At 34.4% G+C, this 27,499-nt stretch overlaps 1 protein-coding gene across 1 annotated transcript; it reads left to right on the top strand.

The window, feature by feature from the left end:
* On the top strand, window positions 1-26,592 carry OTUD6B (OTU deubiquitinase 6B). The gene is made up of 7 exons (XM_074269752.1): window positions 1-2,709; window positions 3,519-3,673; window positions 7,592-7,672; window positions 9,321-9,633; window positions 16,580-16,641; window positions 23,000-23,106; window positions 24,202-26,592. The coding sequence occupies exons 1-7, from the start codon at window positions 2,610-2,612 to the stop codon at window positions 24,284-24,286; spliced, it is 903 nt and encodes a 300-aa protein (XP_074125853.1). The 5' UTR covers window positions 1-2,609; the 3' UTR covers window positions 24,287-26,592.
* The last annotated feature ends 907 nt before the right edge of the window (window positions 26,593-27,499 follow it).

Below are 27,499 nucleotides of genomic sequence, written 5' to 3'. Positions count from 1 at the left end.
TTGGATATGGATGGATTAGCCAGACTTTGGAACATGCAAAAATATTCCTTCCTTGGTTTCAGTCTATCATGTGAACTTAAGGAGGCTGATTTCCAGACATATGACTGAACAGCTTATGCTGTGATGGATTAAAAGTCTTTAATTGGCTTCAGAGCAAGAGCTACAGTAACTGAGGGATTGAATAGGAACTGAATAAGTATACAAAAAACCAAAATAAAATAAAATAAAAAAGGAAGTGAGGGTTAGATTACTTCCTATCTTCAAGGAGCATGTTCATCAATATTGGACAGGACCTCCTGAAACTAGAGACCTAATTTCTGTTTAGATTATAAAGAGACTCGTCTTGATGAGCCCTTGCCCTAAGGAAAGGAACCCCTGTCCCTGATCTACTACATTAAAGTTTAGGGTGATCTAGATTATGATAGAGAAAACCAGTCAGAGAAGTCCATATGAAAATGGCTTCCCCCGCCCAGACTCTTGGAGACTGGTGAGTCTCATGATCAAGTAATCTCCTGACCAGGAGAAACTGAAAACTTTTAGCCTTCTTCCTCATTAAAAATCCACTAATCAGGGTTGATTGTTACTGTAAGGAGAATTCTCTTTTAGAAGGAAATTGGCATCTTTGGTTATCACTGAACATCAATTTATTGTTTGCTAGCTTGATTAATAAATTAATTATTAATTACCCAGAAACTGTCTCAGAATTTTCAGTTGTTACAACCAGACCCTAGAACTCTGTTAATCACTCCTTAGGGCAAAGGTGCCAAATATCCTTTAACATTCCAGAATATGGACCAGATTAAAATGTAATTAAAGAATATTTAACAAAGAAAATAAAAGTGCATATAATGTTAATGTGTTTTCTAAACCACCCCCTCCCCCAAAAATCCTTGTGTAGGGTTAAGTCAGAGGTTCCTCCTTTTTGAGTTTCACATTACTGTCTCAAGGGATCCAATCTGTGATTTTGAGAGCAAATTTGGGGAAATAGCTCCAAAGAGGGTGCTACTCATTAAAGAAAGAAGAGTGGATTTACACTGAAAAATAGCCTTCTCTTTTATAGAGCCCCACATAAAGTACATTTTTGTCACCATCAATTGATTCCACATTAGAAACTGGTTTGAATTTTATCAGTGGAAATGTCATTAAAGAAGAGAAATTACTTATACTTTAACATATTTAAGATGTATTGGTCAACCTGCCCTCTGGGGGAGGGAGGAAGGAGGGGAAAAATTAGAACAAAAGATTTGGTAATTGTCGATGTTGTAAAATTACCCATGCATGTATCTGGTAAATAAAAACTATTTAAAAAAAAAAAAGAAGAAGAGGAATTACCATCTGCTTTGCCAGCTGCACCCTAGGGAATATCCAAATGACTAGCAGCTGAAACGTTCCAAGTGTTATCTCTCCATTTAGAATACGATCTCTCTGCTCTATGGATCTTGAGTACTTCGCAGTGCTTAGCTTAGTCAATGCTTATCTTATTCATTCACTCGCATAATAAAACAGTAACATTGTAAAACAGGAAAATAGAAACTAAGTAACAGTCAAGATGAAATTAATTGTCAAAATTTTATTAATACCATGAACTTTTTTACTCACTAAATATCCATTTTATTGTGTAGGGATCGCTTGGGCAATAGTACTTTAAAGCTTTTATCCCCCCCAAAAATTATCCCGTTTTTTCTTATCCTTTCTGAATGTTTATTTTTGTGATTTACAATGATACAACGCATATAATTTGTAAATAAGTACATTGGCGATATGAATTCACAAGGAAAAATCAATTTTCCGGGGTCTCCTCATCAACTTATTTTTTGAAAATGCACTTTTAATAATTTGATATGTTACATTTCTTAAAATGTGCTGAGAACTAAGACAGGTCCTGGTGTCTGAGGGAACCTACGAGAATGCACGAATGCACCGAAGTCTTTTTCTAGGCTTTACTAGAAAATCCGACTTTTCCTTTCAAAGGAAGGTGAGGAGTGTGAAGGTGGAACCATTGTCAAGTCCACCTGAAACCAAAAGTTCTAGCTCAGGGGTTCTCAAACTACGGCTCTGTATGCGGCCCGCCGGGTTACAGCAAATGGGCTGAGAGGCGGAGACGAAGTGTGAGCTTTTGTTTTTACTCCCACAGTCTGAGGGACAGTGAACTGGCCCCCTATTTAAAAAGTTTGAGGACCACTGTTAGCTAATAGCTTGGCGTCTTTGGACAAACAGTTCGGGGAAATACTAAAGGGAGGGATAAAGACGCTCTTCAGCACGTCATCTCGTAGAGGCTCGCGCGCATACTGGGTCCGCCCCCGCCGAGGTCAGCGCTTTAGCCCCTTACCTCACCTCGGCACTGCGGCTGCGCAAGCACACTCCAGGTCGTCTCGGTGCGCGCTATGAAGCCTCCAGACCGCTCCTCGCGCCCCCTCCTGCCTCGACTTTGCATTTTTCAAGGTAACCAGCTGCCGGCTCTCCCCAATTCATTGCGAGTGACACGAATTTGTCTCGGGTTAGGGGCGGAGCTACGTCCCGGCCGTGTCCAATGGGGCCGTGAGGTCAGAGGTGAGGGGTGAAGGGGCAAAGACGGGAAAGTGCCGGCTGTGCCGCGCCTCGCGGTCGTCATGGAGGCGATCAATGCAGAGGAGCTCCCCGAAGAAGAGGAGGAAGAAGAGCAAGAACAGTTGTTGAAGCGACATCGGAAGGAGAAGAAGGAGCTGCAGGGTGAGTAGAGAATCCAGCCATGACCGGGTAAGGAAGGGGGAGGTCTCTCAAACCTCCCCCAACTTCCCTCGTCGCCTCCTGACCTGTTCTGGGATGGGGTGCGGAGCTAAGTTCAGGGCTGCTCGGAAACATCTTTCCTTTCCTCTCCCTCCTCCCTGCCCGGCCCTTTCCCTCCAAAATAAAAATCGGAGTCTGAGAACCTGTGCTGAGCTATTAGCCTTAGGAAGGTGGGCTTGGGAGGGCGAAGGGATCTGGGAAAACATTTAGTCCAGTCCTCTCCTTCTACGTGGGAGGAAATTGAGTCCGGGAATGATTTGCCAGGCCCACGTGAGCTGCCGGGCATCCATGTGTTGTCCTTAGTGCAGAGCGCTCTGTCACGTGTCTTTCGTTTTTTTTTTTTTTTACTCGGTAGGTTTTCCCTGCCCTCTTTGAGACTGCTTTCTGGTTCTCTGGCTAATGAATTTATTGTCCTTTTCTCTCCAAACATCTCTGTTTATTCTCCTCTCCATATACTATGTAACTATACACACACACACACACACACACACACACACACACAACTCACATTTGCATAAGAAATAAGACTGAAAGAAAGATGGAGGTCAAGTATTTCAGTCACCCACGTCTATCCTTTTCACTTAAAGGAACAGAAGTAAAAGGGCTTTGCAGCAAGATATTGGCTGGTCTGGGATTAGAACTTAGTGTCTCCCAAGTATCCGCGCCAGTTCTTGCTTCTAAAAGCTGCCCCGTTTTCCTGTTGACTTTTCTCTTCCTGGGACTCTAATTAACCATCATTGGTATCTCTTCAGCCAAAATTCAAAGTATGAAAAATGCTGTTCCCAAGAATGACAAAAAGAGGAGGAAACAATTGATTGAGGATGTTGCTAAATTGGAAGGAGAAATGGAGCAGAGACACAAAGAAGAACTGGAGCATTTGAAGCTGACTTCACATGCAAAGAATAAGGTGTGTGATAGCATATCCCATCTGGCTTTGTTTACAGCTTTTTTATTTATTTTTTTTTTAAGGGAAAATTTTATTTATTTATTTTATGATTATAACTTTTTATTGACAGTGCATATGCATGGGTAATTTTTTTACAACATAATTCCTTGCACTCATTTCTGTTCCGAATTTTCCCTCCTTCCCTCCACCCCCTCACCTAGATGGCAGGCATTCCCATACATATTAAGTATGTTATAGTATATCCTAGATACAATACGTGTGCAGAACCGAATTTCTTGTTGCACAGGAAGAATTGAATTCAGAAGGTAAAAATAACCAGGGAAGAAAAACAAAAATGCAAATTCCCAGTATTCTCTGACTGTAGCTGATTCTGTCCATCATTGATCAATTGGATACAGCTTTTCTTTAGGAGCTCTGTATTTTAATCTTGTCATTTAATGTCTTTGTAGAATGAATGGTGCAGAAAAGGTATAGGAATGTTAAAAACACCAGGAAGCCAGTACATGGATTATAATTTTCATTTTTCATCAAAAACAGCAAACCTGTAAAGCACTGTTCTAGACACTAACAACGTGGTCCCTGTCCTTAAGGAACTTACAATCTATTGCTAAACTTTAATATAGCATTTTAATGTTTGCAAAGTACTTGCATATTTATATTGTGAGGCTCATAACAATCTTGTGAGGTAGGTGAATGATTTGTTCAAGATCGTAGTGCTTGTAAGTTCTGATGCAGGACTCTTCCTGACTCCAAGGCTGGCCCACTGTCCCACTGTACCATCTAGCTAGCTCTAATATGTGTTTGAATATGTATAGTTCTATAGTATACTTTCTTCTTTGGGGTGTGGAATGTAAGCAAAGAAAAGACTTCTATTTTTAAGAAACTTGACTCTTAACATGGATACAGTGATGAAGATCAAAAATAGATCATCAGAAGGGTTTTAAATGTTGTTACTGTTGTCAGCATCCTTTTCTGTCAAACTCTTTTTCTAATACAACTTAACTATCAAAAATGTTTAAAGAAAAGCCCCCAACATAACTTAGAAATACATTTTTAAATGTCTTTATCCTATCCTTGTAGCAATAATGAATTATTCATTCAACAGTTGAATACCTACTCTGTGCAAACACTTTGGTCTTTGTTGTGGGAGATAGAATAAGATATAATGCTTGCCATTATAGAAATTGAAGAATGAGACATCATTCCTGCCTTCATGGAATTTATAATTTAGTAGGGAAGATGAAACATTCATATAACTTTAATATTACATTATAATGTTAAAGAATAGTAAGAGATTAAAAAGTGCTGTTTTAACTTAGGATGAGGGAAGTCTTGGTGTAGTCTTCCTCTATAGTGTCACAATAATGGAGTGGGTATTGGCAATCTTTATTTTATGGGTACTGATCTTATCAGATTTTCCAGTTAATTTCAGTAAGTCAGGTATAAATGTTAAAAATGTATATTTCTGAAATTATACCTGAGTATCAGATATTAATTTGATTTTTAAAAGAGTATCAGATTACTTTGGTAAATTTTGGTATGATGTTTCATTCTGTGGCATAAACCTGATCTTAGTGTTTCTGAGTAGACCTTTCCTTTCAACTACTCCTCTATTTTCTCTTCCCTCTAGAGTCTATACTGTACTCTTCTGTCATCTTAGTTTTCCTAATACAGAATTTTGGTAATTTCCTCTTTACCCCTGATTGGTACTTTCCACTTATGTGGAAACATTTTATTTTGCCATTGTTCTTGCTTAAAGAATCATAGGTAACACTTTATTGTGCTACTAAAGGATCTTCACTACTATCTTACCTTTTCAGCATACTCACCCTCTTATATTATATTCCAGCCAAACTAAAACAATTGATAGTTCCCCGAATTTATGCTGGCCTACTTATGTTTTTGTTTTTGCTATCTGCCATTCCTGGACATGCCTTCTCACTTCTCTCTTACTTTTGAGATTCTTCCAGACCTTTTAATGTCTAGTAGCTCTATATTTTTTTCTTTTCCCAGATTCTATGTGTCTTTCTTTAGAAGACATTCATAACTGATTCAAATGCTACAAATAAGTCAAATTACAATTAAATTAGAATTTAAACCTTTTAAAAGTGATAGTCTTTGGTAATAGATGTAATTTTTCTAGATCACCTTAACCTCAAGTATATTCTGGAACAGTATCAGCAAACTAATGCTCACAAGCTAAAAATATAGCTATTTTTAAAAAATGTAATGACACTATTTTAAAATATAGTCTATAAAAAATTCAAAAATAGAAAAACCATTCTTAGCTACAGAATTTGAATTTAACTACAGCCATGGGCTGAATTTGGCCCATAAGCCATAGGTTACAGACCCCCTTCTTTAGAACAATTAAATGATGGCATTTTAGATGATTTCATCAAAGCTTTCTCTAGTTTCATGCATCTTGTATAGCAAACAAGAGTTTTTAAGAATCCTTACTCTTTGCTATCAAACAAAGAAAGGTAAGATATTGAAGGGGGAAGGGAAACTGTTCCCTATACTGAAGCTGTGTTCCTTTTAAGAAACTTTTGATCTGTGATCTTTTGGAGTCTCAGCCCTTCCTAGGGAAGGAATATCCCCCCAGATAAGTTATCTTTCTGGGATGCCAGAGCCTTTGATTCAGTTAGAAATGATGATCAGAAAGCATCCCTTTGAAGTGGTGTCAATTACAATAGGAGATCTGGGCTGGAAACTGATAAGTATCTAAACCTGGAAACCTGAGTCCAAACCTGGAAAGCTGAGTCCTGAAGTCTCAAGACTCCTTAAAAAGGCATTATCTGGACTCACTCTTTGCAAAGACCCAAGTAATTTGCTAGGATCCTAATCACTGAGAAGGCATTGTCTCAGTGCAAGACTCCATTTCCCTAATAGGTTTTTGCCACTATAGAAGTCAGTCACTTAGCAAACTGGTTTCTACCCAACAATAAACTTTCATTTTGCAATTAATAATTTGAGATAAGTGAATTCTTTCCTTTAAACCTACGGCCGACCAAAAGAGGATTTTAACAACTCTCTCATTGCCATTAACCTCATCAACACCAGGAATTGAAGCGATACAAACCTCATAAATGTGACTTACCAGACTTTGTGGTTGCAGTATCTTGTACTATAATTTTAATATGATACAATTTGGTGGCATTTTGGGGAAAGAGTAAATGTATGATATTCAATATTAGATGTTAGTAACATGTAACTGTTACATGTTGTCATATAACATAATATGATTGTCAATGATAGCTGTGTGCTCCAGCTTTGTAAATCTTTTTTCAGTTTGGTATAGATTATAAAAATGGATGAACTATTACCCTGACTGTCAGTTTTATTATTTTTAGATCAACAAATGGGTAATTCATCTGTTTGGGAGCCAGAAATAAGCTGTTATAAAGATGAGATGTAAAAATAAAACTACACGATGAGATGTAAAAATAAAACTACACCATCATAATATTTGGTGCGTTTTCTTAAATTGAAATTGTGATTAACTAGCTTCTTTTTTAAAAAAGAGTGCTTAAATTTTTTTTTGTTTGTTTGTTTTTCTTCCCAGATTATTTTTACCTTCCGAATACAATTCTTCCTTTGCAACAACAACAACAAAATTTCGTTCTGCACATATATTGTACCTAGGATATACTATAAGATATTTAATATATATGGGAATGCCTGCCATCTAGGGGAGGGGGTGGAGGGAAGGAGGGGAAAAATTCGGAACAGAATGGAGTACAAGGGATAATGTTGTAAAAAAAAAAAAAAAAAAAACCTATGCATATGTACTGTCAAAAAAAAAGTTATAATTATAAAATTAATTTTAAAAAAAGAGTGCTTAAAATTTTTGTTAAAATATTATTTAATCGATTAATAAATTTCTGTAACCTGTGAATACTTTTGTTTTTTCATTAGATAGACTCTGTTGTTGTTAACATTGCAAGTTTGGATATTGAGAATCAACAGCCTCGGATATCAAAAGCACAGAAGAGGCGGGTATGAATCAAATTATTAAGTATTTATTAAATTTCCTACTGTATTCAATGAATACTGTCCTCTCTCATTGCCACTAACCTCATCAACACTGGGAATTGAAGCGATACAAACCTCATAAATGTGACTTACCCCACTTTGTGGTTGCAGTGTCTTGTACTATAATTTTAATATGATAAAATTTGGTGGCAATACTGTCCTTAAAAAACTTAAAAGTTTGCAGATTCAAACATTTTCTCTCTATGATAGTTAAGAAAATATTACACAAGGAAATAAGTAGACAATGTTTTAAGGCAGTATACAAATGGGACATTATAAGGTGCAAATTCAAGTGCTCTAGGAACTCAAATATGAGATCATTATGGGAATACACTTGAGTTTTTATATTAAAAAGCATAGAGAATAACTCAGAATATAAAATAGCAGGGGAAAAAAAGCCAGAAGTATGAATGAGCATGATATGTTTTGGTTACAACACGATAACTGGAATAGTAGTAGGATTGATAATTAATAAGCTGGTATTTAGACTTATGCCAGTCTTACTTTTTATACTATGTTCAGTGTAGAGAAGTCTTTTCATGAACAACATTATTTTTGAGGCCATCAAAAATAGCTAAATGAAGGCTTAAAATTTTATCCTTTGAGAAGTTGTATGAGAGGAGATTTCTTTCAGTAGCATTCAGAGGTTCCACCTTCAAAATTGAAGATGGAGAGTTGAACTTTTGGCAAATATGTTAATATCTTGTTTATATTCTGATTTTAAAGTTTTCAATGTACTTTCTCATGTTTCATTTGGGCTTCTATTTCCTTTTTTTTTTGAGATGTTGATACTATTTTCTCTGTTTTACATATGAGGACACTGAGACATAATGGTACAGGAGAAGTTTTATATTGTAGTCAATAAAGTAGAATTCTAATATACAATTTTACTATGAATATGTTTAATTCGGTGCTTAGGAGAATTTGTTTCCTTCTTACAACTTTCATTTCAAAAGAGACCAATTACATTAAGGAAATTCTACTGCTATTCAATTAATTTTTATGTTATGCTATCATATTTTGTTTTTCTTCAGGCATTATTATTCATTATCTCACTCCTTCAAATTTTAAAACCCCTTAGTAGAAGAGTTAACATGGTTACATTTGCAGAATTAGATGTTGCTTCACATACTTTGAAAAATTTGGGGCACACCAGACTATATGTATCTTTAAAGTTTTTAGTATTAGATAATGTAATAAGATATAAATGCTTCTTTGATTGGATATATCAAATAGGCAAAAGGAATGTCTTGCACCTTGAAGATCTTAGCATATTATGGTCTTGTGATATGAAACAGTCAGGAGGCATGAATCTGACAATAGTGCATTCCTTGTAGGTTGGGAATGGGTCATGAGACTATCAGTACTTAGAAATATGTAAATGAAAAGCAGTATTCACTGACAGGCTTACCATAGCTGCTGTTGTTTTTTTTTTTTTTTTTTTTTAAGAATTTGAGTTGGACTAGATAATCTGTAAAAGTTACTTTCAACCACAAAATTCTGTAACTTGAGAGGTTCACATTTTTTTGTAGTGTTATGGCTAATCATGAAAGGCTTATACATTCCTCGTTATATATAATCAGGCTCTATATATGGTTCTTATATGTTTTAGGAGAAAAAAGCTGCGTTGGAGAAGGAAAGAGAAGAAAGGATAGCAGAAGCTGAAATTGAAAACTTATCTGGAGCCAGACATCTAGAAAATCAAAAACTTGCACGAATTTTGGCAGCTAGACATTTAGAGATTAAACAGATTCCATCAGATGGCCATTGTATGTACCGAGCTATTGAAGACCAGCTAAAGGAACAGGATTGCCCCCTGACTGTAGCTACCTTAAGAAGTCAAACTGCTGAATATATGCAAAACCATGTAGAAGACTTCCTGCCATTCTTAACGAATCCTAATACAGGAGATATATATACTTCAGGTAAACATTTTAGTATCACTTGCATTCTCTAGTATGCTTTCTCTTCAAACTATTATATGAAAGGATTATGTATTTAGTTTATCTTTTTCCTCAGATTTATCTCTAATTATAATTATATATATGTATATAATTATAATCTAAATACTGTAAATGTCTAAAGATTTACTTTTTATGTTATAGTATGTGATTATAGATGTAAGTATTGTGCTGTCAAAATAATTTTTTCAAGTGGTTGGTGGTTAAGATAAAGTGCACTCATCATTTTGTGTGGGGATGACATAGGAACAGAATCATTATCTGAAAGACTTAACATATATTACCACCTATTTGCCAGGATTTTTGTCTCTTTGCCAGTGGAGGTCTAAAACACAAGAATACAAGAATACAGAATCTTCTTAAAAGGTGCTGAAGGAACCCATCTGATGATATCTTCAATTTTTGAAGCATGTGGGGAAAAAAGGCAAATCCTAAATCTCCTTCCTCCAAATGGCTTTTTCTTTGACCCATGTAGTTAAGGAATACAGATTTAATTTTAATCTAAATAAAAGAATAACAGGAAAATAAATCCATAACATTCAACATCAGTGCTTTAAATTTTTTTTTGCACTGCCATTTGTATCCATTTTCTTGGATCAAGAATTAAATGTATAAGGTCAGAACTTCCAAGGGTTTTGTTTCTTACCACATTCCTAATTCGCTATTATGTTAATGGAGAATGCCACCCTCAAAAACTATTTCAGTTCAACTAACATTAAGAATCTATTATGGGGGCAGCTAGGTGGCGCAGTGGATAGAGCACCAGCCTTGAATTCAGGAGGACCCAAGTTCAAATCTGGTCTCAGACACTTAACACTTCCTAGCTGGGTGACCCAGGGCAAGTCACTTAACCCCAGCCTCAAAAAAAAAAAAAAAGAAGAAGAAGAAGAACCTATTGTGTTCAAGACACTGTTAAGTTCTGAAGATAAAAAGAAAAACAGTTCCTTTTTAGATTTGATTTGAGAAAAACAATATATAGATAAGTGAAACAAAGTACACCCAACGTTATACAAAGTAATTTTAATTAGGGGCAGCTGGATGACACGGGCTTGAAGTAGGTAAGACTTATTTTACTAAGTTCATATATGGCTTCAGACACAAGCTGTGTGTCAACCTTGTTTGCCTCCATTTCCTCATCTATGAAATGAACTGGAAAAGAAAATGGCAAACCACTCCAGGAACATTACAAATGGGGTCATGACTAGTCAAGACACAACTGAAAAATGACTACACACATAATTTTTTAAAATAGGAGAATGCTTGTAGGGATGAGGGACTGTTCTTAGAAGGCAGCTGTGGATTCTGTAAGAGGTGGAGCTGAAGAGGATTATCCAAAAGTAGATATGGGAAGGCCTCTGCTCCAGAGCTATGGAGAGGAGATGGTCTCTTGTAAAGAGAGAACAGTTAGCAAGCTAATTTGAATAGAAAGTGCACAGAGGAAAATAACTATTAAATAAGAATAGAAATGTTATGGGGAACTATATTGTGAAGAGCTTAAAATGGTATTTTATCTTTCAGCCACTAAGGACTCACTGCTTTTTGAGTATTCTTGAGGAAATTTATTTTGGCAATGATGTAAGCATTGACAGGAAGATAAGAGACTGGTGGGTGGGAGTATTAAGAGGATGTTACAGTCCTGGAGAAAGGTGTTTAGAAACCCCGAGAGAGAAGAAGACAAAGCAAGAACAGATTAACTTAATTTAAAGTAAGAGGTGTAAAGGTGACAAAGGAGATGACAATAGGCTTGAAGATAGAATGCTAAGAATTCAGAATTAAGACTGGAAGATTCAATACTTGAGCCAAAGTTTGAAAGGATGAGACATGTTGTGAAAGGTGATGCTTGCTGTTTGTCCGTCCTTCTTTATCAAAATCAGCCAGTGATATCACAAGGCTTGAACTGGATTTAACATTTCACAAAGTCTTTAGCCTATGTCTTTTCCAGAATCATCAAGTTATGGGCAATTCAGAAGTCAAGACAACTGTATATACCTGGGTAACCTTGGCCTTTTTAAAATTAAAGTCTTAATTTAAGGTCTCTGTCTGAGGAGGTTCATTCAATGATTAAGAGGTTAGAATTGAGACAAAAGATAACCTAATTTATCATCACAAAAATATCTGTTTGAGAGACTCAAAAAAAGAGTTTCTGGCTGAAAAAGAAAACAATTGCTCAACAAACTCATTCTAAGTTATCAAAACCTAAACAATGAGCCACTGCTGCTTAGGCTGAAGGCTATTTTTGGCCATTCTATAGAAGCTAGGTTTAAAGGTTCTTTAAAGTAGCTCCATTTGAAGCACAGTGGGCTTTTTTAAAAAGCTGTTTTTTCAGAGCTGTATTTCAAGAAATGATAAAATGAAAATTGCATAGACCCAAAAGTAAATTGTCCCTTTTTTCTCTTAAAAAAAAGATTAAATTTGAAAAAATTGAAACCCCAAATTTCAAAATATAAGACCAAAAATTGTATTTCTGTGATTAACACTAACTTGTGCTTGAATTGGCAGATTGAGTCATCAGAGAGCAGCTACTCTTTAAGGGCAGGAGTAAGGCATTATGGACATAGAGGTACAGCACTTGTGAACACATGGATGTGGGAGGTGACATTGATTTCAGAAAATAGCTTGTAGTTTGCATGGTACATATAAAAGGAAGTAATATGAAATGAATAAGAACAACTAATGAAAAATAAGTAAATGTCACAGAATTTGTGAGAATAGCATCAGTCATTCTAAAATTTAGAATGTGCATTTGAGGAGAGCTAAAGATAAAGGAGATTTCTTTAGCTATATTAGGATAAAAGAACGGAGTTGATGAGAGTTTAGGATTGCTGCTTGGGGATAGATAGTAGTGATAATAGAAGACAGAAGATGGAGCTACTTAACTGTAGCTAATGATTTTTTTCTTGCTATGAATACTGACTTTGGACGAAAAAGAACAAAACAAAATTGATCATTAGTGAATAGGTGCTCAAAATAGATGAGATATTAAGAGAATACCTGACTGCCTTAAATGGATTCATGTTACCTGATCCAAACAAGTTACATTCTTAGATACTAAAAGATGTAGATTGTAATTACCAGCCATTGATTGTGGAGAATAAGAGTTACTGCAGAACTGAAAAAAGTTAATATCTTGATTTTCAAAAAGACCTGTTTGTAAGCTGTAGCCAGCTTACTTGATTCCTTTAAAAAAAAAAAAAAAATCTAAAATTTCTTCTAATGAAATGGTACGTGAATATCTAAAAATGGAAGTGGCCTTTACAAAGTGCCAGAATGGCTTTATCAAGACCGGCCATAAATAGTCATTAGAATATAAGCTACATGAGAACAGGAACTGTCTTTTTCCCTTTATGTTCCCCGTGTTTAGCATAATGTTTGACCTGTTGAAGACCCTTAGATGCTAGACTTTAGCATATTATTTAATAAAATCTCTTATGACAAAGCTTTGGTCTAGGTGATCATATAGTTAAGAGGAATCTGGACAGATTGAATGGAAGCTTATTTAGTTAGCAGTGGTTTATGAAGTAGGTATGGGCTAAAGTGGCCCCTAAGTGTTGAACATTTTTATTTTTATTGATGTCTTCACAAATGGTATTCATATTTGCATATGTGACAAAGCTATAAGGGATAGTTAATACATTAGATAACAAGGATACAAAACCATCTTAAAAGATTAGAACATTAGGCTCACTGTAATGAGGCAATATTTAGTACAGTTGTATGTAAAATTTTTAAAAATATAAGTTGATTTTTTTGGAATTTCTGTCAGATGGAGGAGGTGGATAGCATTTCCTTTGAAAAAAGGTCATGGAGGTTTTAAGTGGAGTGGAAGCTCAAAATAAGTCAACAGGTCCAATGTAGAAGTTGAAAAAAAAAAACTTGTTGTAACACTAGGCTGAATTAAGGACAAGGAATTAAAAGCTAAATGACAGGACTAAAGAAATTGACCAAAACATTAAGACTAAATAGTGAAGAAAGTGAAAGATCAGGATTGGTGATAGAGGAAAGAAAAGAAAATAAGGAAGATGGTCAGAATGAGAGTTAAAATAAGAAAGGAAGGATTAAGGAAGAATAAGAAATTGTGTTAAAGGAAAATTTCAGAGTTCAAAATTTTGGAGATCATTTTTAAGTGAAGGTTAGATTCTAAAATGAAAAGATCATAGAGGTTTTCAAAGGTCTGTGAACACCAGGTATTATAAAGGTTATCTATGTGAATTTTAAATTCAAGCAAAGATACTGGAATGGTTTACCATTTCCTTCTCCAGTTCATTTACAGATGAGTAAAACTGAGGGCAATAGAATTAAGTGACTTTCCCAGGATCACACAGCTAGAAATTATCTGAGCCCAGATTTGAACTTTGGAAGAGAACTCTTCCTTACTTTGCACCAGGCACTTTCTCCACTGCACCACTGGGTGCCCATGGTACAAGTGAATGAGAAGACTGTGCAGGGTCATGGAGAAGTGCACAAGTGGGTCAGGAGAGAAAAAGAATTGAATATCAAAAGAGTAAGAAGGGAATACAGCAGTTATCACCAAAATGATCAAACAGTGTAAATCAGGGGTTCTCAAACTGCAGCCCACCGGCCGCTGGGTTTTGGCAAATGGGCTGAAGGGCGGAGACAGAGAGTGAGCTTTTGTTTTTACTATGGTCCAGCCTTACAATAGTCTTGAGGGACAGTGAATTGGCCCCCTATTTAAAAAGTTTGAGGACCACTAGTGCAATGAAAGGGATGTGATTTGAAAAACTAATAAAAATGGTCTCAGATAGTGAAACATGTCTTCATGGCAGAGAGGTAAAAGATTATTAAGGACAGCATGTTATATGCATTGTCAAATATAGTTCCTATATTGTATATTTTTCATTTTCCTTTTTTAAAGGGAAGTTTTATTGGCAAAGGAGAGTATTTCCAGAAATGACCATTTGTAAGAATGAGAGCAGTAATTCTTTTTTTAGATACTATATTTTTGTGACATGAGGATACTTAGGGATAGCAGAGAAGAGGCCTGAAAATGGCACTGGTAAAGAAAGGAGTATGCTAACTTCAGGAAGTAGTAAAAGAAACATCTGATATTAGACTTGAGGAGTCTTTAGGGAAAAGCCAGGTTTCATTAAATGTGAGGTTAGTCAATCTACAGGTATTTATTAAATTCATGTCATGTATTAAGGGCTGCATTAATTCTGGAGATATAAAGAAACGTAAAATATAATCACTGTCCTCAAGAAGCTTACATTCTAATGGAGGGGCAACATTCAAGCTACACATTTATACATAAATTCATAAGATAAATGTAGGGTAATCTCAGAGAAGGCATTAACAGTGAAGGAAAACATGCTTAAGGATTTAAAACAAGACAGAAAAGGAGTAGGTAGTAAAGTTAACAGAAGAGAGATCAGAGATAGGAGGAAAATTTGTTTCGTGTTTCTTGGAAGCTAATAAACTGTTATCAAGAAAGTGGGCCAGAACATCAGAAACTGATCTGATGAGCACTGTGATGTGAAGTGAATAGATAAGCACTGTATTAGGTGCTGAGACAAATATAAAAGAAATCATATCTCGCTCATTGACAACGCCAAGAAGAGAGAGTTTAATTTTTGATCATTGTATAAATTCTCCTTCAAAGTTGGATTTGATAGTATCTTAAATTCTTGTGATTCTGTGATATTTCACAATAATGTACCAAGGAACTTTTCTATGGGTGCAACTGTTGCAGCTCTAGCAAAGAGATACAAAGGTGAGAGAAGGCAGGGCAGGAGGAGGATACTATTTCTGGTGGGTTGCTTGCTGTACCTATTTGTCTACCATATCTGGCATTGATTCTATAATATGATTTTACAATTTGATTTGTAATGCATCTGGATTTACATATTAACAAACAACATATTAACAGGTTTATTGTATTTTGCTTTCTGAGATGGAGCTGTAGGACTCAGAAAAAACATGACAGGAAGGAATGAATACACACTGGCTATTTCTGTAAAAGTTAACTAGAGAATGAGTGTGTCTAAGAAAAGTCTGTGGTAGAGGTAAGGTTTCAGGTGACCAAATCTGAAGGAAGAAAGCACATAAGATTCAGTTTTGTCTTAGAACTTGAGCAGTGGTAGAGATATATACTTAGAGTACCTTGATGGATTGTTTAATAGAACTTAGGTGATTTCATTAGTAATTGTGTAATACCTGTCAAATAAAGGACAGACTCATAGGCCTTTTATTTATTCCCTTATATTCTGATTCCAGTCTATGTCTGCATCTTTGTCTCATGTTACAACTCTTTCCATACTCTTGTCTTCATATGCTATCTCTGCTTCCTATTGTCATATGTGTATTTGTGATCATACTTCTCTGGTCATGTAGGCAATTCCCTTTGCCTTCTTGGGCCTTTTTTTCCCTCATCTATGAAATGGGAAGATTGGAGTAGTTGGACATTTGGGATTCCTTCTAGCGCCAAATAAATGATCTTGTGTTCTGTTGTCCTGCCACCTAATATTACTGCTACTTTTCATTGCCTTTACATAAACTTCCTTTCATGCTTCCTTAACTTCCCTCCATCTGTTAAAGCTTCTTTCAAGGTACCACCTCCTCTAGAAAGTCTTCCCTGGCATGCTCACCTCAGGTGAAACTGAACATTTTTCCTTATCATATTTTCATAGTACTTTGTTTGGCTCTCTTTTGCATCTATTTCACTTTCCATCTGTTGTGGTTGACTATGTGTTTTGCCCCTTATTAGATTGTAAGATCTTTGAGAGCAGAGTTTTTGTCATGTCTCTTGGTTTCTCTTTTTGTATCTACAGTTCCTGGCATAGTGCCTTGTGCATAAACTTTAAATAAATGTACTTTTGAATTGGATTGAATCTTTTAATATTTATGAAGATTACAAAGTTATATACACTCTGAACTATTTTATTCCTTTTTGCAGAAGAGTTTGGAAAGTACTGTGATGATATTGTAAACACAGCTGCTTGGGGAGGTCAGCTTGAGGTAAGTCTGTGATTATTCATAGTAGTTGTATATAGTAGATCTGTTAAATGATTTTAAAATCCAATCATTTGTTTTTAGGCATGCTGTTCGAACTCTCTCAGTTCCACTTTAAAGATTCACTTTTCATCAAATAAGTGATATTTCTTTCTGTACCATCCTAATAGGGAAAGGCTGGTGTTTTTATGCTTTTGATTAAATTATGTACCTTGGGGAAAGATTAAGTAAAGTTTCATTATAAATAATATAATGGAAGATTTCTCTGCTGGCTAGGATAGCATATCTGCTTTAAATTTTTCCAGTTGTCTAGTTTTGACAATATATTTTGTATCCTTGAATAACAAAAGTACAGAGTTCATTTAATTACAGGAATATCTACTCTATTGGCCCAGTTGATTATAATAAGTATTGGGAAAAGTCACACCTCCATTATTCAAAGTAGTGGAAACATTTTTTTAGGGAAGTTACAAGTCAAATTCCACTTCAAGCTGTAATAGCTCATTTATATCTTTGACATAGCATAATTGAAGTAGAACAAGGGAATTTGGTCAGTCTCTTTAGGTGAATTGTTAACAGAAATTTACCTATAGTTATTTATTTTAATGCTAACATCAAATAAAAGTATGACCAAATAATTGATAACCTTAAATGCCATTTGAACATGCATATTTATCTTCCATATTTCTTCCTATTTTGGGGGGAGAAAAAAGAAAACATGTTTGAAGGTGTATACTTAGTGGTTGTTTAGTTCTTGTGAGCCACCAGAGGGAGCTGAATTCATTAGTTTACTAGCCTTCTTCATCCCTCTTTATAGACTACTATTACTAGTTTAATTCTTCTAAACTCTCCAGAGATTTTTGAAAACAGTGAATGTTTCAAGAGTACATTTAGATTATTGAAATGCTTGAAATTGTCCTTAAGAATACATTTGAAAATTAGATACTAAAATTGAAGTTAATAATAGTTTATATATATATATATAAATTCGTTAATAATAAATCTCCAAAGGACTTTAGACTTAATCCTGTCCAACCTCCTTTTTTTATACTTGAATACTTGACCTCTCTAGGTTTCCATTTCTTTAACTTATTTTTTAAAGTTACTTAATAGTCAGCAAACTTAACATTTGAACCTAAGCAGTCTTAAGTCCAAATTTAGTCTCCTTTTCATTACGCTAAGGGGAATCCCTCATTAGAGATTGCATTCAAAAGACACATTAGTAAGGACATTTCATTTCATTTTAATGTAGTAGTTAGCAAGTCATTTTACTTCTCTGACTTCAGTTTCCTAATTTGTAAAAATAATTGCACTTAATCACCTTCTGAGATTCGAAGGTAGAATGAGATTATTTATGAGTAAATGTTACATAATATAACAAACTCCAGTGCAGGTTAGTGTCATAGAAGCCACTAGTCTTCTAGTGCCTGACTTGGAGTCAGAAAAGAGAGTTCAAACATGGCCCTAGATACTTTCTTAGTTGGGTGAATCTGGGCAAATCACTTCACCCTGTTGGCCTCAATTACTCATCTATGAAATGGGCTAGAGCAGGAAGTGCCAAGCCATTCTAGGATCTCTGCTGAGAATACTCTTAAAAAAGAGTATATGACTGAAAAATGATTAAACAACAAAACTCCAGTGATTCCTAGTTAACTTTAGGATAAAATAAATTCCTTTCTTTAGCATTTAAAACTCTTCACAACATAATCCCTTCTTATTTTTCCAACTTTTAAACACATACTCCCTTCCATGATTTCTGTGGTCCAGCTCTTTGCTGCTTTATCTCCTATCTCCTTATCTTGCATTGGCTGCTTCCCATATCTGGGATGTTTTCACTCCCAACCTCCTATTTTGTTTTATTATTCAGATCAAGTACCACCTGTAGGAAGCCCTTCCTGGTCCCCCTGGTTTCCAAGTGCTTTTCCCTCTAAGGCTACTTCATATCTATGTCTCCTTAGTAGCAATATATCATTACTTGTCTCTTCCATTAGAATATAAACTCTGGCCTGTTTTTGTGGGGGGAGGATGTGTGTGTGTGTGTGTGTGTGTGTGTGTGTGTGTGTGTGTGTGTGTTCTTGTCTATCCATGTCTATATCCCTGAGGTACTTAGTAATCCTTTATTAGATGTCTACTATATAGGGGTAGCTAGGTGGTACAGTGGATAGAGCACCAGCCCTGAAGTTAGGAGGACTTGAGTTCAAATATGGTCTCAGAAACTTAACACTTCACACTTTCTAGCTGTGTGACCCTGGGCAAGTCACTTAACCCCAGTTGCCTCAGGTAAGCACTAGAGAAGGCAAAAGAAAGGCAAAACAGCACCTGCTTTCAAGGAATTTACGGTTTAGTTGGGGGCGGAGGCAGAACTATGTAGAAGATGTATGTGGGTTAGATGGAAAAAATAAAGATATTGATTTTGAAAGAGGACCGGGAAGAACTTCTTGCAGAAGGAAAGACTTTAGCTGAGACTTAAAAGAAGATAGAAAATGAAGATTTAAGGAGGGAAAGAGATCCAAATATGAGAGACAGATAGTAAAAATACATGGTATCTAGAGATAGAATATCTTGTATAAGGAATAGCCAGGAGGCTAATGCCACTAGACATGAAGGGAAGTAATTTAAAGTACATGGAGTAAGTAGAAGACTAGAAAGGTAAGTAGTAGCCAGGTTATGAAGGACTTCAAGAGCCATTTTATCTTGAAGTGATCTTGAGCCATTTGATCTTGAAAGTGTTAAAGAGTGTTGAATTTATTGAATAGGAAGGGTAACAGGGTCAGATCTGCACACTAAGAATAGTTTGATAGCTGAGTGGTAGTTAGATGGACAGAAGTGTTTTTTTGTTTTTTTTTTAAATGGTCAAACATGGAGTCTTATTTATTCCAAATTCTCTCAGCTTTATATATCTTAATACCCTTATATAACTATAGCAACACTGCACATGTGCTAACTATATATTGCACATGCAGGACCACATAAACAACTTGCTATTGTATGAAGATGACTCTTTGCCATTTGGTATCACTTTGTTTCAACTACAACACAGATTGTCACCACCTCCTAATTTCTCAAGAAGGCCAAGAGCCCTTAGGAGAAATGGGGAGTCAAACCAGACATTGTCCATAGATTCCCTCTGGGATGAAAGGTTTTATAACTCACCCAGAGTTCCCCCACTATCTGTGGCCCTCCTCAGCTCTCCCTTTCTTTTCTTTTTTTTAAAATTAATTTTATAATTATAAAAATTTTTTTTGACAGTACATATTTATGAGTAATTTTTTTTATAACATTATCCCTTGTATTCATTTTTCCAAATTTTCCTCTCCCTCTCCTAGATGACAGGCAATCCCATACATTTTACATGTGTTACAGTATAGCCTAGATACAATATATGTGTGTAAATCCAATTTTCTTGTTGCACGTTAAGAATTGGATTCCGAAGGTATAAGTAACCTGGGTAGAAAGACAGTAGTGCTAACAGTTTACATTCAATACCCAGTGTTCCTTCTTTGGGTGTAGTTGTTTCTCTCCATCATTGATCAACTGGAAGTGAGTTGGATCTTCTTTATATTGAAGATATCCACCTCCATCAGAATATATCTTCAATATAGTATTGTTGTTGAAGTGTAGTGATCTTCTGGTTCTGCTCATTTCACTCAGCATCAGTTCATGTAAGTCTCTCCAGACCTCTCTGTATTCATCTTGCTGGTCATTTCTTACAGAGCAATAATATTCCATAACCTTCATATACCATAATTTACCCAACCATTCTCCAGTTGATGGATATCCATTCATTTTCCAGTTTCTAGCCACTATGAAAAGAGCTGCCACAAACATTTTGCCACATACAGGTCCCTTTCCCTTCTTTAGTATTTCCTTGGGATATAAGCCCAGTAGTAGCACTGCTGGATTAAAGGGAATGCACAGTTTGATAACTTTTTGGGCGTAGTTCCAAATTGCTCTCCAGAATGGCCGGATTCTTTCATAAATCCACCAACAATGCATCAGTGTCCCAGTTTTCCCACATCCCCTCCAACATTCATCATTATTAGTTCCTCCTGTCATCTTAGCCAATCTGACAGGTGTGTAGTGGTATCTCAGAGTTGTCTTAATTTGCATTTCTCTGATCAGTAGTGATTTGGAACACTTTCATATGAGTGGATATAGTTTCAATTTCATCATCTGAGAATTGTCTGTTCATATCCTTTGAGACAGGAGTTGTTTTAAGAACATAAATAAACAATAATAGCTAACATTTATATAACACTTTAAGATTTGCTTTACCTATATTTAATTTGGTTTTTACAGTAACCCTGAGAGAGTACTATTCCCATTTTATAGATGAAGAAACTGAGGCTAAGAGAAATTAAGGGACTTGCCAGAGGGGCACAGTTGTAAACTCCTGAAGCAGAAGTTGAATTCTGATCTTTTTGCCTCCCAAGTCCAGCTAATACTCTAGCTGCCTCAAATAATAATTGCTGATTAAGTAATTGGTATTTTTCATAATTCCTTTTTTTTTAAATGATAACCTAACAAGCATACTTACATAATTTTGATTTATAAAAACAAAATTGTTTTCTGAATTTGGAGTTTTGCTGTAACTTTTCTAATGGGCTTATGCCATCTTAGCGATGTAGAAAAGATTTATTTTTCCTTTTACCTTTTAAAAAATGACATTTTAATATATATGCCCTAAAAAGTGATATCATTAGGAGGCCAAAAAAAAAAAATTACCAAACTTTTATCCCTGAGATTGATTGTGATAATTCTGGGACCAAATAGTAACTGGACTCTTGGCCGGTTCTGATTCTTTCAGGAAATTCCTCATTCTAGATCTGGACCACAGTCATCCTTCCTTTAAAGAAAGATCTCAGTAGGATTTTTAGAAATTTCAAAAAGTAAAATAAAACTAAACAGGATAAAAAAGCAAAGTTTTTAAATGTAGGGAACTTCTTAGGGTTTAACCCTTGCTAACTTTGCTTAAGTTTAGCAAAAGGAAATATAATCTTCCCTATAATTCATTTTAAGTGTTCTGAAGCATAAATTCTTACCAGTCTTGACAGGAAGACAGGTTCTTAACCTGGAGTTTGGATTTAAATATATATATAATTTTTGATAACTATTTCAATGTGATTAGTTTCTTATGTAATTCTCTATACCTTATGCCTTTGAAAATTATTTTGAGAAAGGTTTTATTTGATCTGTGACACAAAAAAGGTTAAGAATCCTTGCTGTTGATATGACTTCTTTACTTCTAGCTAAAAGCTTGATCCAGGCCTATCCTACATTGGTCTGAAAGCTGGACTGTTTTAAACACCTGGAGCCTTTCCCTTGGGGTTTTCTCTATTAAAAGTTTGAAATTTTATTATTAGAATCCATGTGATTTGAAGTCTACACAGTGAGGTAGAACTTTAGTGGAATGCTCTTTTACAGTTTTATAGTACAAGCAGAGGTTCACTGGCCATTTGTTGAATTATTACAGATGAACTTCCTTTTGTATATGAGCTGGACTATATCTGTTGATGTCCCTTCAGATTCTTTAAGTCTGTCATTCGATAGGGTTCTAGTTAGCCTAGCCTTTTAAGCTGTGGTTCATGACCTCAGGGGGTTTCATGCAGAATAATGATTTTCACTAAATAGATTTGTATCCTGTTTTATATATTTATATACCCAGGCTCATGTAAAAATTTCTCAGGTGAAAAGTGATTGTGCTGGAAAAAGTTGAAGAAGCTCTGTTCTAATATTTTAAACAAATATGATTTTAGCAAAAACACTCTTCACCTGGAATAACAAAGCAATCATTTTATCACAAGCTGTCTCTCTCGTTCCCTATCCTCATCCCTCCCATCCATCCAAAAAAGGGCTTCTTCAGAGTAATACTTTACAACAAAAAAGTAAATGTGGGCTAAAACATGCTCCAGTGAGGAATATAATTTTTCCTTATCTGTTAAGTATACTTAAAAGAGTTTTGGCAAGAACTCACAAATAGGCCATGCCTCAGAATATATATCCAATTGAATAACTTGTTTTAGAGGGAAGCAGATTTCAGTATGTGGACACAGGAAATTAGAAATAATCTTTCATTTCTTGAGGGTTGTTCACAACTATCCATAGTTTTTAAGCCCTGATTTGTTTTATAGTAAATTACTAAAATGGGTTATTACTTTTCTTAGATTCTTGAGAGTAGATATTAAGCTTGATGCATTTTAATGTTAGAAATGCTTAGCAAGAATGTCTTGCTTAGTTGGTTTTCACCATTTGTTAAATTTTAATTTCTTTTCTGTTTCTCCCTGAAAAACCTACTTCAATGGTGTGTAATAAATATGCTTAGAATTTCAATTTTTCTTATTAATACATATTTTCTTTATTAAAGCTAAGGGCTCTGTCTCATATTTTGCAAACACCAATAGAAGTAATACAAGCAGATTCTCCTCCGATTGTAGTTGGCGAAGAGTATTCAAACAAGCCTTTAACACTTGTGTAAGTATCTAGATACTTTTACCCAGTTTAGCTTATGTTTAGTAATAGAATGTACTTAGAATGTAGAATGATATTTTATTTATTTAGAGATTAAAAATCATATTTAAATTGAGCAGTATTTTGACATGACTTGTTGGAAGATGATTATAGAACTCAGAGACTATACCAAAGTATATATCCTGCATAATTGTTTGAATATTTGATTTATTCTTTTTTTCCTCAAAAGTATTCTTTTTCCACTTACATGTAAAGATAATTTTCAACATTAACTTTTTTAGATTTTGAGTTCCAAATTTTTTTCTCTTCTATCCCTTCTCCCAAGACAGCAAGCAATCTGTTATACATATACAATATTTTAAACATATTTCCATAGCAGTCATGCTATGAAATAAAAATCAGAACAAAAGGGAAAAAAAATGAGAAAGAAAAAGCAAACAAAAAAAGTGAAATTAGTATGCTTTGATCTGCATTCAGTCTCTATGATTCTCTCTCTGGATGCTGATGACATTTTCCATTGATTTATTCTTATATGTGATTCAGGAATAATGCCATTTCTACAGAGTGCAATGCTTTAGGACATGTTTTAAAATAGTACAGAATGTATTATTAGGTTAATTATTCAGAGTTCATTACCTTACATGTACTTGTGTACATGTTTTAGTGACATAGGGTTTTTTTTTTTTTAATAAGTAATATGGATATATGATATTAGTATTAGGTTAGGAGCAAGATTAAGTTATATCTGTCACTGAAAAAGAGAATTGTTTTTGTCTCAGATTTTAAGGAAAAATCCAGGGTTTTTGTTTTTTTTTGGCATTTAAAAATTGTTTTTATTCTTCTCCACTTGCCCACCTTTATATTTTGTATGTAAATTTACCTGACCAATAGACTGAATTAATAAACTGTATCCTGCTTTTTATGTTAGGCACTTCTGGAGTTGGTTGATTGTTAAGCAGTTTATTAACTGAATTAGTTGTGCATTAAATGATATAATGAACAGTTGTTTAGTTGATTTCCACATTGGAAACTATTGATATCTATTATTTTTACTTAAATCAAAATTTATTAATAGCAATCTCTTTTTTCCTCCCCCAGGTATATGAGACATGCCTATGGATTAGGAGAACATTATAATTCTGTGAAACAACTGATGGACACAGCTACTGAAAATGGTAGCTAGTTGGTGAAATTTGTAACAATTATTTATTGGTCTGTGCAGCATGCCAATGTGGCCATTCATAGCAAACCCTGGATTGTTCCAAAGGGAATTCAATCTTTTATTTTTTAATTTTTTTTTTCCTCTTTCTTCTTCTTCCTTCTTCCTTCTTCCTTCCTCCTCCTCCTCTTCCTCCTTCTTCTTCTCTCTCGCTTTCTCTCTTTCTCTCTCTTTCTTTTTTTTTTTTTTTTTTTTGTTAAAGCTATTAATGGATTTTGAACACAAAAAATAAACTCTAGTTTCTATTTAGTGGCATTTTAAAAACTTGTTTTGGTTGCATCATGTGAAAGCAACATAGGCAGAACAGTTTAGGGCAAAGCCTTCAAATATTGCTATTTATTATTGTATCTTAATAGATTTCCTACAACCTACATTGGTATAAATTTAAAATGGTCATATTTTTAAATGTTAGTAAAAAAAATCTTTTAGTGTCTTTCAGTGTAACTCTTGAAATTGTGAATACTCAGCAATTATTTGCTGATAATGAGTTCTAATACTCTTTTTCAGATAAGAGTGAATGCTTATGGCCTGGGTATTATTGATAGAATGATTTGAATTTTCTCCACAATATTATTTTTATAAGATTAAGGTACTGCTTAGTGCATGTTTGAGTAATTAAGGATTTCATAGTATTTATACAGGTGCAAATCACTTGATTAAGATAAGTGGGTAAGACAAAGTCAAGAACATCTAACAGTTTATGCCTAAAATATGATACTTGATTTTTTTAAAAAAATGTATGTAATTACTGAACTTCTCCCTCCCCACTCCCAAATAAGCTTTTAAACTTATACATCTTAATTCACTAGATATTTATTGCTATTTTTAAAGATTTAGACTCTAGAATTAATACTATATACTTGTGATTATCTAAAACTTCAGATTATACATGTACTTTATATGTACTTTATATATTGCTTTACCCTTGAATTTCCAGCTGTCGTCAAAGCTGACTCCCCAACTTCTTCCTCCAAAACTCCTCAGTTTGGTTTGCTTTTTCTGCAAAAAAAATGGGCTTCCCTACATTTGCTTGCTATTTCATCATTCTATCCTGTTTATTTCTTAAGAGAAATATTATCTGTTTCTGTTTTCCTTCTCCTGTACAAAATAAGGAAGAGACTAGGTCTCATGATCAAAATGTCTGAATTCATCCATGTTCACATCAACCTTTTCACTTTGTCTTTTTTTAAGCTTGCTTTTCTTAATCATTTCTGTCTCCAGAGTTAAAAAAAAAGTCCTAATTTTTTGTGATATTTTATTGTACTATGTAAAGCTTTCTATTAATGGAGCATTTGAGAATTGGTTATAATTTAGTTATGGATAAAATGTAAAATTATGGGTTGAGAGCCCATGGCTGTATGATATGCAATATGTTCAGATGTAAATGATGGGTCTCTTGTTTCCCAGAGGGCAGCAAAAGAGTATCCATACTTAGATGGTGCTCCTAACTCATATATGTAAATGCATGTAATTTGCTCTACAAAAAAAAAAAAAAAATGCAAATAACTTTTGTTCGGTATATTTTTTGGAAGAGTAAATACAAATATAGTATCAGTATCAGGTTAAAAAGCTTTGTGTATATTTGCCCAACATGCAGATCTTTTTTTGTAGATAACTAAAGTTTATATGATCTAAATTAAGTGCTTTTTGGGTAAAAAAAAAATATACAAAAGAATGGAATTCTAAAGTATTAATGCTTTTGACCCATTTTTAAGTATCTCTTAACTTTTAAACAATAATATATGAATTTGATATCATGAAGTATGACAGGCAAAGTAGGTTATCCAAATAGGTTTAAAAGTAATTTTTCATTTGGTAGCTATCATTTTTATCATGAGCTAAATATTGTCTTGTTCATGAGATTATAAAAAAGTAGACATGAACAAGAAGATTTCTATTGGGAGTTTTTTCTTTTATAGAATTTGTATTCTGATTCAACTTTATTTACTGTCATTTAAGTATTAAGCTAAAATCAGAGTTTAAATAATGGCAGATGTTGATTAAGTACAGCATATGCTAATTTAGGTTTTGTATGATATAAAACCTGTTCTAACTGTAGTTTCACAGAATTTCCTTTGTCTTTAACTTGGAACAAAAAGGGATATGTCAGAGTTCTGGAATATGTCTTTGTCCAAATATTTTATCCACTTTATTATGTTTACAACTTGTATAAAGCAAAAGAATGTGTTTAATTATCGTGAGCAATATAGTTTTGCTCATATTATGAAGCTTGCCAAAAGAATAATAAAAGATGAATGAATCAAATAAAACTTGTTTGTTGAAACTGTCATTTCCTTAACTTGGTTAGAATTGAGGAACATAGAAAAGATCATTTTGCACTAGAAATTTACTCAACCTTGTTTTCTCCATATATAGAGTATAAAAGAGATTATAAAGAATCAATGTCTTTTTTGTGATGGAGAGTGTCATTAGCATCCAGAGAAACTGTAGAAACTGATTTGTATTACATTGTAATATTTTCACCTTTTGTTGTTTGTTTGCTTTTTGTTTTCTCCTTTTTTTCCCTCTTTGATCTGATTTTTCCTGTGCAGCATGATAATTGTGGAAATATGTATAGAAGAATTGCACATATTTAGCATATGTCAGATTACTTTCCCTCTATGGGAGGAGATGAGGAGAAGGGAGGGAGAAAAAAATTGGAACACAAAGTTTTCCAAAAAAATATATATTTGTGCATATATTTTGAAAATAAAAAGCTATTTTTTTAAGAAAAGAATCATGGTCTTTTAAAGGACTTAGGATTTTCAGAAATAAGAGAGCACAACATCTTAGGGGAAAATAATGACCATTTAAGCTGGGTTTTTAGGGACCAGGTTTTTAGGATGTCTTAAACTGGTGAAGATTCATTTAAGGTACATTAATTGGGAAGCTTATCTGGGAGCAGTGGATATTAAAGGAAGAAAGAAAACGGATGTGTAAGAAGAATTTTGGGCAAATGAATACTTGCACACCATTATTAATGTTATTTATTTTCTCAGTGCAGCTAGCTGAAAGCAAATCTGATCAGAAATAATTTAGATTTTTATAGTGTTTACTACTGACTTTTAGATATCTTAAAATACTGGACTTAACGTACCCAAAATTGAATTCAGCCTTTTCCTCTAAATTCTTTTCCCTTAAAGATAATGAAAAATGTTGATGTGAAAACTGGGACAC

Source organism: Sminthopsis crassicaudata, chromosome 1 (genome assembly GCF_048593235.1).
Source record: "Sminthopsis crassicaudata isolate SCR6 chromosome 1, ASM4859323v1, whole genome shotgun sequence".
In the NCBI taxonomy this organism is placed as follows: Eukaryota; Metazoa; Chordata; class Mammalia; order Dasyuromorphia; family Dasyuridae; genus Sminthopsis; species Sminthopsis crassicaudata.
Note: the sequence above shows the minus strand (reverse complement) of the source record. Positions and strands in the feature narration are given on the sequence as shown.

Coding starts and splice junctions, on each gene's coding strand:
- OTUD6B (XM_074269752.1), top strand. CDS start 2,610: ATGGAGGCGATCAATGCAGAGGAGCTCCCCGAAGAAGAGGAGGAAGAA. Junction 2,710..3,518: donor GGAGAAGAAGGAGCTGCAGG/GTGAGTAGAGAA, acceptor GTATCTCTTCAG/CCAAAATTCAAAGTATGAAA. Junction 3,674..7,591: donor CTTCACATGCAAAGAATAAG/GTGTGTGATAGC, acceptor TTTTTTCATTAG/ATAGACTCTGTTGTTGTTAA.